General features: G+C 55.7%; 1 protein-coding gene across 2 annotated transcripts; it reads right to left on the bottom strand.

The window, feature by feature from the left end:
* Nucleotides 1-115: 115 nt before the first annotated feature.
* CSRNP2 (cysteine and serine rich nuclear protein 2) lies at nt 116-11,426 on the bottom strand. 2 transcript variants are annotated; one of them, XM_066207442.1, is made up of 5 exons: nt 11,377-11,426; nt 7,628-7,817; nt 6,409-6,671; nt 5,133-5,429; nt 116-4,238 (listed from the first exon to the last, which is right to left on the bottom strand). In XM_066207442.1, the coding sequence occupies exons 2-5, from the start codon at nt 7,770-7,772 to the stop codon at nt 3,531-3,533; spliced, it is 1,413 nt and encodes a 470-aa protein (XP_066063539.1). In that variant the 5' UTR covers nt 7,773-7,817; nt 11,377-11,426; the 3' UTR covers nt 116-3,530. The 2 variants fall into 2 exon arrangements, with proteins under 2 accessions (XP_066063539.1, XP_066063538.1); XM_066207441.1 differs by lacking the exon at nt 11,377-11,426 and having other exon boundaries at nt 7,628-8,887.
* Between the last annotated feature and the right edge of the window lie 217 nt (nt 11,427-11,643).

Below are 11,643 nucleotides of genomic sequence, written 5' to 3'. Positions count from 1 at the left end.
CGGATTTAACCCAAATTTCATGAATTTAACCCAAATTCGGTTATATTTAGCCCAGATTTCAGTGGTTTTAACCCAAATTTTATGAATTTACCCCTATTTAAGCCACAACTCCCCGTCAAGTTTAACCACTTTTTATTTTTCCACTTAAATATTCTCTTTAAATACAGCATTGTCCCGGGAAACTGCGGAAAAGCGGGAAAAATTAATAGTAGTGGGGAGAAGCTTTGGATTCACTGGGGGGGGCATTAAATGTGGAATTAAAACAGAAGTTAAAAACTGAAAAATGAAAATAAAAATGGAACGGAAAAACGGAATTTTTTTTTTAAAAAAAGGAAATTAGTAAGGAAATAAGGCAAATAAAAGGAATTAAAATAGAAAGAGGTGCAAGTAAAAATTAAATAAAGAAATTAAGTCAGTAAAAACAGAGAAAGGAAATAAAAACGAAATGAAAGAAAGAGATAAAAATGAAAAAAAAAATAAAGGAGTAAAACCCTCAAAATTAAAGGAGCAAAAAAAGAAATAGAAAAAAGGGAATAAAAAATAAAAGAAATCAAAAAATGACATTAAAAGTTCCGAAGCCGCTTTGGGGGCCCTGGGGGGGAGGTTTGGGGACTCCCCAGGGATTTCGGGGGGCAGTAGCACCAGCGAGGGGCCAGACCCATGGAAACCAGTGGATCAAATCCAATCGAGATGAAAAGGCCAAATCCCACCCGGATCACACCAAACCCGGCGGGATTTGGGAAAAACTGGGATAAATCCAGGAATTCTGCGGTTTGGGAAGCACCAACTCGGGAGATCCAGCCCAGGGGTGCCGGGCAGGGTTTGGGGTCACCTCCCCCAGACCACGGCGGGGGGGGAAGTCTGGGTTTGGGGCCATTTCTGTGGGATTTGGGACGATTTCTGTGGGTTTGGGCCATTTCTGTGGGATTTGGGACGATTTCTGTGGGTTTGGGCCATTTCTGTGGGATTTGGGACGATTTCTGTGGGTCTGGGCCCCCCCACGGCCCTGGATTGGGAACGGCCCTTCCCCACCCCACGCCCCTTTCACACCCTGGGGAAATTCCCTTCTGACTCCCTTCAAGCCATTCCAGACTCCCTTAAACCCCCCCAAACCCCTGGAACCCCCTTCTAAACCCCCCTGAACCCCTTTAACACCCCCTTAAGCGCCCTTTAAATCTCTTTAAACCCCTTTGAATGCCCTTAAACACCAAAAAAACCCTTTGAACCCCCTTAAACACCAAAAACCCCTCTGAATCCCCTTAAACACCAAAAATCCCCTCTGAATCCCCTTTTTAACCCCCCTAAAAAACCTCGAACCCCTTTGAACCCATTTAAGGCCCCTGAACCTCTTTTTTAACCCCCTCTTAAATCTTGTGGACTCACCTAAACCCTAAAAGAGCCCTTCAAACCACCTTAAAGCCCACCTGAGCCCCTTTAAACCCCCCTAAAGCCTTTCTCAACCCCCCTTAAACCTCCCTTCGAATGCCCAAAAAATCCCTTTGACACCCTTAAACCCTGTTGAGCTGCCCTGAAATATTTCAAATCCCCCTAAACCCCTCTGAACCCCCTCGATCTCCTAAAAGACCCTTTAATTCTCTTTATTTAGACCCAACTGAACCCCTTGTAGCCCCCCTTAAACCTCTCTGAACCCCACAAAAACCCCTCTGAATCCCTTTCAACCCCCCCAAAAAATCCTCAACAGCCCCAGAACCCCTAAAAACCCCACTTTGAACCTCCCTGAACCTCCTAAAAAAACCCTCTGAGCCCTCTAAAACCCTCAACCCCTACTGAACCCCTAAACCCTATAAAAGCCCCTGTGAACGCCCTTCAACCCAAAAACCCCTCAGTGCCCCCATAACCCCTAAACCCCACTCTGAGCCTCCTTAAACCCCCTCACGGGGGGCAGGTGACCCCCAGGAGCACCAGGGGACCCTCGAGCCCCCAAATTGTGGGGAGCAGGTTCGAGCTCAGTGTGGGAAAGCTGATGGGTGAAATCAAAGTCAGGGAAACAAAGGGATGGCAGCAGCTGGACTGGGGGATTTGGGTCTGGGAGCATCCAGGTGAGCACGTCCTGAAGGCACAGACCGGGCCGGGTGAGCAGATTGCAGGGTCTGGGAGTGTCCAGGTGAGCAGATCCCACAGTCTGTAGGGTCCAGGTGTGCAGAACGCAGGGTTTGGGGCACAGACCCAAGCAGGTGAGCAGATCCCAGAATCCAAGAGCGTCCAGGTGAGCAAATCCCAAGGGCATAAACAGGCAGCTCCAGCCCACATCCCGATTTTCCCCCACTCCTGCCTCCTCCCAGGCTGGAATCGCTCCTGGCCCAGGTTGATCTCACCTGGCTGGAGCCAAAACAGAAGGAAAAGCCCCAGAAATGAGAAGTTTCACCGCAAGACAGATCCCAGAGCCTCGGGAAGGTCCGGAGCACAGGTGGGGTTTTCCATGAATCCCAGTCCAAGGAAGGGCTGGAAGAACCAGGTGAGTCTGGAGAATCCACACCTGGAGAACCTGAATCTGTCCCAGTCTGACCAGTTTGATGCCAGTGGAGATGCCTGGAGCCAGAGGGAGCACCAGGTGAGCAGGAAGCACCTGAGGAGCAGCACAGGGAATTCCAGGTGCTCCAGGAAGTCGGGTTCACCAGGAACAGCACATCCATGGGATACCTGGAGCTGGACACCTGTGCACACCTGCAGGGCTCTGGTGTTGGGATGGAACCTGAGTGCAGGAATGGCAGGAACTGATTCTTTGGGAAACACAGCCAGGTGGGGGTCACCTGCATGGATGGAGCCAACTGAGAGCTTGGGGATCAGGCAGGGCAGGGCCAGGCGACATTGCAGCCGTGGGATAACAGGGACACCAGTCACACCTGCAGGAATTGGTCCAGGCACACCAGCAACAGGCCAGGATCACAGCAAGGGGCAAGGGACATTCCCAAATCCTGGTCCTTGGAAGGGCAGCTCCAACAGCTGCTGGAAGGTCCTCCCAGCAAGGGAACGAACATTCCAGAAGGTTCCAAGAGGTACGGGTGATCAATGCAGGTGATGGAGGAGCCAACGAGGAGGCGAAGTTGGTTCAACCCCCCCCCCGAATTTTCCAGGTGAGTTTGCTGATCCAGTCTTGAGTCTCTTGTGCCAGTGCCGGGTGTTTCCCGAGAATCCATCCCAGCTGAGTGGGAGCAGCACCTGGCTGAGGTGGGATGGGATGTGGCCCAGGTGAAACATTCATTAAACAAACAGGAATTAGGGGGAAAGGGTTTTTTTCCCCTTCAGAACAAGGACAGTGGAGGCAGCCGGGGGATCCGGGAGGCTCCAGCTCAGCTCAGTCTTGGCACAGGTGAGCCCTGCCAGGTGGGATGGAGAACAGGGAGGATCCGGGAGGCTGCAGCTCAGGTGAGTCCTGGCACAGGTGATCCCTGCCAGGTGAGTGAAGGACTCCTGGCCTGGACCAGGTAAATCCTCTGTCCAGAGAAGCCCCCACCAATTAAATAATCTATCCATGGAATAAATAATGGAGCCAGAGGGCCTGAGGCCACTCATATGGGCAGGTGGGGGTGCTCCAGGTGCTCTGGGTGATTTTGGGGTGCTCCTCCCTTGCTCCCAGCAGCCGGGACAGGTGGGACCCCCAGCTCCTTCCCAGAGGGGCTGGAGGCTGGAGCTGGATGCTCCACGTGGCCACTCCCACCCTTGGCACCTGCCCGTGGCTCCACCTGGCAGTAGAGCCCAGGAGCATCGGCCAGGTAAGGCTGGGAGCCCACCTGGGCTGGCTGCCCCGGCGGGTAGCACAGCACAGAGGATTCCAGCGGGAACTGGGCTGGGAGGAGGATGGTGGAGGCAAGCCCGGGGCACGGGGGAGGTTTCACCTGCCAGGTGTCATCCAGGTGCTCCCCCAGGACGCAGACCCCGCCCCCCTCTCCCCCAGAGCCGCTTCCAGAGTCTTCCTCAGCCTTCAGCCTCTCCAGCTCCTCGGCCGTCTGCAGGTGCAGCACCGCCCGCTCGTTCTCCGCCAGGTACTCCTGGAAGTCCTGAGTCTCGGGGGGCTGCGGGGGCGGCCAGGTGGGGCCGGGGAGGGCCGGCGCTCCCTCCTCTTCCTCCTCCTCCTCCTCCCGCCGGTTCTCCAGCTCCAGCTTCATCAGGGTGTGGAGGAAGTGTGTGCGCACACGCAGCGGGTTGAACTCGATGCGGCCGGCCACGTTCCCGCAGCCGTCCCGGGAGCAGCCGCACGGGAACGACGTGCGATCCACCTGGGGCACGGGGACAGCTGTGGGACCCCCCCCAGGACCTGAACCCTGCCCCCAGCATCGCCCTGGGGGTCTACCTCAGCCAGGTGCCTCCACTGGGGAGAGGTGGATCCCACAGGATCCCCCCCAGAGCCTGAATCCCACCCCAGAGTGATCCCAGATCCCACCTGGACAGCAGGAATTTGGCTCTGGGGTGGGGAGAGGGATTTGTACGTTCCAGGTGTGCCCAAAACACACCTGGAGCTGGTTCCTGCTCCTTCAAGGAACAAGAGCATTCCGGCACCTGTTGGGGCACAAATCCCAGCTGCCTCAAGGAGCAAGGACATGGGCACAGTGGGTGTGCCAACCTTGAGTCCCACCTGTCCACCCTTTTCCCAGGTCACCTGGCACTGGATCCCCTCATCTGGCGTGGGCCTGATTTTCTGAGTCTGAAAGATTTTTGGCCTGCTAGCAGCTGCCAACTTTTTCCCAAGGGAAAATTGCTCAAGAAAGTTTCTTCTGGAAACAATTCTGGCAAACAACTCTCCTTTCCCCAAACAATCCTGGCAAACAACTCTCCTTTCCCCAAACAATCTTTCTGCAGGTGATGTTTTGCTGTTTCTCCAGTTTAACCAATGGGATTAGAAGTGTCATTCCTGTTCACCAACCATGTTAAGCCTGCATGGGAACACCTGATGAAAGGTGCTAAGAATTAGACACTAAAGGCTTTTTTTGCTGTGCTCTTCGCCTTCTGAAACATTTGGAGTCTCTCATCTTTCTTTCGTGTCCTACAGCCACATCTGGCACACGTGGCTCTCCCCACTCCTCAAGGAGCGACAGCACAGAACAAAAACCACAGGTACGGGCAGAAGGAGCAGCCTGGCCCCACCCTGCCCCAAACCCCACCCCGCAGCTCACCTGGCACTGGATGCCGGCCTGGCTGCAGGCGCAGGTGCGCGGCTCGCAGGTGAGGCGGCACAGGCAGCCGCACTGCTCGCGGGACAGGCGCAGCGCCCGCAGCTCCTGCCGCTCCTCGGCGTCGATGCGGCGCACGCCCGAGGCGCGCAGCAGCGCCCGGCGCCGCTTGGTGGGCAGCGGCTGCAGGTAGAAGTAATCGCCCACCTCCACCTGCCCCACGTCCAGGTCGTCGTCGGACACGTCGGCCAAGGTGAGCCCCGCGGCCTCGGCCGACGGCACCGTGCCGTTCTGGGTCAGCTGGGGATGGAGGGACACACGTGGGCGTCTGGGACCGGGGCGGGTCACCTGGCCAGGTGTCCTTCCCTCTGTCCAAACTGAGCTTCTCCTTGTCCCTCCCGAGACCTGTCACTCCCAGGTGCCACCCAGATTTTCCCTCGTGCCTCCAAAAATCCCTCCAAAGTGTTTCCCACCTGGATTCCCCTCAGTTTGCCCCCCTTCCAACCTCACTCAGGTGTTTTTCACTTCCCTCCCCCAAATCCCCCACCCCCCCCAAAGGATTTCCCACCTGCCCACCAAACCCATCCAGCTATTTCTCACCTGGATTTCCCCCCGCCCTCCCAACCCCAATACCTGGTTGCCCCAAATCCCCCTCCAGGTATTCCCTACCTGGATTCCTCCCTCCAAGCATCAATACCTGGCTCCCCCAAAACCCCCTCCAGGTATTTCTCACCTGGATTCCCCCCTCCCAGCCCAAATACCTGGCTCCTGGCACCTGCAAAACCCCCCCCAGGTATTCCCCACTGCTATGCCCCCAGGTATTCCCCACCTGGATTCCCCCCTCCAAGCCCCAATACCTGGCTCCCCCACATACTCCCCCCCAGGTATTCCCCACCTGGATTCCCCCCTCCAAGCCCCAATACCTGGCTCCCCCACATACTCCCCCCCAGGTATTTCCCACCTGGATTCCCCCTCCCAGCCCCAGTATCTGGCTGCCCCAAATTCCCCTCCAGGTATTTCCCACCTGGATTCCTCTCTCCTAGCCCCAATACCTGGCTCCCCCACATCCCCCCCCCCAGGTATTCCCCACCTGGATTTCTCCCTCCAAGCCCCAATACCTGGCTCCCCCAAATCCCCCCCCAGGTATTCCCCACCTGGATTTCTCCCTCCCAGCCCCAATACCTGGCTCCCCCAAATCCCCCCCCAGGTATTCCCCACCTGGATTCCCCCCTCCCTCCCCAGCCCTTATTCCCCACCCCATCCCTTCCCCCCAGCTCACCTCCCTCCTCCTGGCGCGCAGCTTCTCCCTGCGGAGGTGCTGCCGCAGGTGCTGCCGGTGGCTCACCTGGCGCAGGTGAGCGAACTGGCTGAGGCTGTACCTGCGGGCGCGGTGGTGCCGCGGGGCCATGCCCAGGGAGCTGCCGCCGGCGCTGGGCACGCAGGTGAAGCCCTGGCGCCGGGCGAAGTAGTAGACGGTGACCTGGGCGAAGCGCACGCGCTTCCCGCCCCGGCGTGCCCGGGAGCGCCGCAGGATGGACGGGGCTGCGGGCACAGCACCGAGAGTCACCCCCGTTTCCCCCCAAAATTACATCGTGTTCATCACTTTTCCCCGTATTTCCCTTCAAAATTTAAAAATATCCGTTAATTCCCCCATCCCGAAACGCTCCGAATTCCCCTCCAGCCTCCCCGCCCTCCACACTCCCCAAAAATCCCTCAAGTTCTCCAACTCCTCCAAAATTCAAAGGGAATTCAAGCCCCATGAACTCCCCAAATAATTCCCCATGAATGCCCCAATTCCCCTCAAAGTTTTTTAAAAATCCCAGAAATTCCCCCAATGCCCCAAAAAGTAAAGAATTCCTCCAAGTTCCCCCAAAGTTTAAAAACAAATCTCGATTATCCCTCGAATTCTAAAAAGTCACCAAAAATTTTGAAAAACCAAAAAATTCACCTAAATGGAAAAAAAATTCCCAAATCCCCCAAATTCAAAACCTGATTTAAAAAATTCCCAAACCCCAAATTGTTATTCTGTAAAACTGCCCCTGAAAACGCAAAAAATCCACCCCTCAAAAAAAAAAAAATGGCACAAAATTCCCTCACAATCCGCCCCCCCCAAAAATCCCACGGCATCCTCCCTGAATTCCCTAATGCTCCCCCCCAAAAAATCCCCCACCGCCACCGAAATTCCTGAAATCCATTAAAAAATACCGAAGAATTCCGCCCCCCCCAAAAAAAGAAAAATATATTAAAAAAGGAAAAAAAAAGGAAAAGAAAAAAAAGAAATTAAAGGGGAAAAAAAAAAAAAAGGGGAAAAAAAGGGGGGGAAGGGGGGAAAAGGGGGTAAAAAAAGAAAAAAAAAAAAAGGAAAAAAAGGGAAAAAAAAGAAAAAAAATGGAAAAAATAAAGGGAAAAAAAAGGGAAAAAAAAGGAAAAAATAAAGAAAAAAAAAAAAAGGAATCAAAATTCCCTGCAAACCCCGCCCAGCCCCGCTCCCCGCTCACGCCCGGCGCTGCCGGAGCTGCCGCTGTCGCAGCTGTCGCCGCTGTCGCTCGTGGCGATCTCGTCGTCCGAGGCCGATCCCAATCCCGATCCCGATCCCGCATCCTCCGGCTTGCGCTTGATCCCGGCGCTCGGGACCGCGGCCATCGGGGCTCGGCTCGCATGGAGAGCCCGGCGGGGACGGGGACAAGCCTGCGGAGGGCACGGCGATGATGTCCCGGGACCACCGGCACGCCATTCCCGCCCTTCTGCCCCGGATAAATCCCCCGATCCCAGCAGGAGGTGGTGGTGCCGGCCCATCCCGCCGCTGGGTGTTAATATTTCATGAGTCATGGCTCCTCGGGATGGCCGGGGAAAGGATTCCCTGGATTTTCCAAGAATCCTGCCCTCCCCATCCCGGAGAAATCCCGATCCCAAGGGGAGTTCCCCGCGCCAGCCCATCATCGGGGATCTCCGCACAAACATCCACCTTTAAACTTGCTTCAGCTTCCTCTATCCCAACTTTTCCATTCGGGATTGATTTGGGATGCAATTCGCCCAAAATCAAAGGAAAAGCACCTTTTTGTTGCTGTCGTTGGGGTTTGGTTTGGTTTTTCGGTGGTTTTTTTTGGAAAGGCACTGCCAGATTCACCCCTGAAACATCCTGCTCCCCCCCCTCTAAAATTCCCTAAAGTGCAGAAAAAAACCGCCAGATGCTGCAAGAATTCCCAATCCATCACAGACGCCAGACTGGGAATGAGCCCCTCCGAGATTTTCCTGCCCCACACCCCTTAATCCCAAAAAGCTGAAAAAATCCCAAATAACCCCCGGCGATATTTGGGATTCAGGGAAAGTTCGCGCTCCAGGTTGGGCAAGGGAAGTTTTGTGATTTCCATTGGGAAACTTGCAGGATGGATTTGGGAGCCCCCCTGGAGCCCTCTGGGGGTGTTTGGGTCCCAAAAAGCAGGATGGGAATTCCCAAGCCGCACTTGGGAATGAAATCCAGTTTTTTGGATGTTCGGGGTGAAATCCAGGTTTTTGGGGTGTTTTTTTGGGGGGGGAGGGAAATCAGGGAATCCTGGTGGTAGAGGGGGGAAAAGAAGGAAGGAAGGAACTGATCCAATCCCAGGAGTGAAGGTGGAGAACACACCCCCCCAACCTCTCCAGCTTCCTAAAATTGCCAAAAATCCTCCAATTATTCCCTAAAACTGCATTTCCACGGAAAATTAGAGATGGAGTCTGGGTGCAAATCCCACCACCTGCACAAGGATCCTTTCCCAAGGGATCTGTCAGGATGTGATTCCTATTGCTCACATAAAAGCCCAAATCATTCCAAAATTATCTTTTCTACGGCATAAAGAAGCTCCTGGAAGAGTCAGAATGAAGGTTAAAAAAAAAAAAAAAAAACCAAACCCAAAACCAAATTAATGAAAATATCAGGTCTCCTTTTTTTTCCCATTTTTAAATTGGAAGGAATTTGTGATGAGGAAGAAAAAACAGGTTCAAATATTGAGGGAGGGGCCACGGGAATTGGGGAATTCCCATTTTTTCAAGGATTCAACCTCACCAAAAGAAGGTAAAATAAAAATTTTATTTTTTTTTTTTCCCCCCATGTTCTCGAGCAGGGAAGGGGATCAGGAGAGTTTGGGAATTCCAGATCAGCTCCTGTGAACCTCCTGGCTGAAAGGTGATCCGAGGAGGGGGGACAAGCTGGGATCATGTGGAATCACCAGGAATTGTCCTGTGGATTTTGGGATGGCTCCCAAAATCCCACCCAGATCAGCTCCAGGGGTTGAAGGGTTCTCCAGAATTCCTGCTGGCGTTCCCTACCTTCGAACACCAATTTTTTTTGTGGAAGATAATAAGATTCCCATTAAAACCGAGAGCCAAAAATGGATTCTCTCGATGGCTTTGAGGGATTGGAAGTGCCAAAAGCAGGGATCCAGGATATTTCAGGATGGGAGAAGAGTGGGAATGATCCATGAGCAGCTCTGGTGGAACCCACCCAAAAAAGGGTTTGGGAACATCAGTGGATCCAGGTGTTATTCCAAGGCAGGAATCAGCCAAAAAATGGGACTTTGGGATGATCACCAGGAAGATTTTGGCGGTCTGGATCCGTAAGGAATGGGTCAAGGAGTCAAAACATTTCCCAACGTTTTCCCCAAGGATTTGGCTCAGCCACTGAAAGGTCCACGGATTTCCCGGAGGTTTGAGTCCACCCCGGGTCAGCGCTGACATTCCCAACGCTCAGCTCTAGGCTTTTAGGACAAAAAGGTGGAAAATTCAGATTCCTCAGGGAAATCCAGGATACAGCTCCCATGGAGCTTCCAGCATTTCTGCAACAGCATCCCAGGGAGGATCTGTGCATTGGAGATGGGGAAGGAAAAATAACTTCAAATTATTATGAGGGAGGGAGCACGGGGATTGAGGAATTCCAAGGATTAAACTGCACCAAAACGAGTTGAACTAAAAATATAATTTTTTTCCCCCCCCCCACGTTCTGGAATCACCTTTGGAGCAGGGAATGGATCAGGAGAGTTTGGGACTCCTGGAAGCACAGGAGCTGATCTGGAAAAGCTCCTGGCTGAAAGAGCCTGGGAAGGAGGGGCAGGTGTCCCTCCCCCAAGTGCTGGGGGACAGAAAGGTGATCCCAAAAAACCTTCCTTGGGATCCCACAAGACTCCCTGGAGCTGGAATCAGGGGATAAGGGTGGAACAGAAATCCCTGGATGCAGAGAGGAGCCCGGGACAGGTGAGGAGCCCTTCCCAGGGTGTCTCATGTGTCCCGTTCCCAAAGGTGAGGGGAGAGCCCAGGTGCTGCCCCCCTCCCCCCAGAGAGGTGCCCCCACACCTCACCTGAGCTCAGGGTCACCTGGGAGACCCAGAATCACCTTGGGGGGCTGAGGCCTGGAGAGGGATTGGCCCAACACCCCCCCAGTCCAGTCCCTCCCCCACCTTTGGGGACACCTGACCCCCCCAGGTGTGACCTCCCCATCATCACCGGCAGCAGCTTCTCAGAGACCTCCTGACACAACCCCTGCGTCCCCCACGAGGTCCCCAAGGCCACCCACAGGTGCCAAGGCCACTCCAGGGACCTCCAGTGCCCCCCAGGTACAGCAGAGGGGACCCCCCCAATAGCCCCTCCCCAAATACACGGGGGGGCCCTACACAGCCCCTACAGGCCCCCAGTGCAGGGGGAGCTGTAAGAGCCCCCCCACATCCCCTATAGGACCCCATCCCCTATAATGTCCCCACATATGTTTCCGGGGGGGGCAGGCCCATATTTCACACGTGTCCCCCCCCCCCATTTCCTATCGATTCACAGTTATAGGGACCCTCCTCATCCCCTACAGCCCCCCATCCCCCACAGCCGCTTAGCTGTAGGGTGCACCCACATCCCCCACAGCCCCACACCATCCCCTACAAGCCCTGCAGCTATGGGGCACCCCCTGGCCCCAGAGACCCCCCAGCTCCCACTCCTCCTTCCCCGATCCCCCGTGGCCCCCGCCCCGCTGTGGGGGCCCCCAGCTGTCGGGGACCCCCTTCCCTAGAGCCCCCCCAGCTCTGAGTTCCTCCCATCCACGATGCCCCTCATCCCCCAGCCCCCCACACATCTCCAGTGTGTAGAAGCCCCCCCAGGCCCCTTCACCCCCCATCTCCCACAGGCGCCCGCCGCTGTACCGCCCCCCCCCCGCACCCCGCCCCCCCCCGCCCTCCTTGCAGCCCCCGAGGACACCGAGGCCGGAGCCTCCCGCCCTTCCCTCGCCACTCACCGGTGCCCCGGGGGGGTTCGGAGGAGCCGGTGGGGCGGGGGGCGCTGGGGGGGGGCCCGGGGCCGCTCCCGGGGTGTCCGGGGCCGCTCCCGCCCCGCCGAGCGCGCCGACAACAATGGGGCCGCGGCCGCTGCGCCGCCGCTTTTATACCGCCCCGCGTCACGTGACCTCCCGGCGCTGACACAGCGCCGCCGCGAGGCACCACGGGAAAGCGAGTCCCCTGGGGACGGGGGGCCGGGCTGGCGCGGGGGGTGATGGGAAATGTAG

This window comes from Chamaea fasciata, unplaced genomic scaffold (assembly GCF_029207755.1).
Source record: "Chamaea fasciata isolate MVZ Bird 193981 ecotype frontalis unplaced genomic scaffold, bChaFas1.0.hap1 SCAF_41, whole genome shotgun sequence".
NCBI classification, from domain to species: Eukaryota; Metazoa; Chordata; class Aves; order Passeriformes; family Sylviidae; genus Chamaea; species Chamaea fasciata.
The sequence above is the reverse complement of the archived record's forward strand: the minus strand, read 5'-3'. Positions and strand labels throughout refer to the sequence as shown.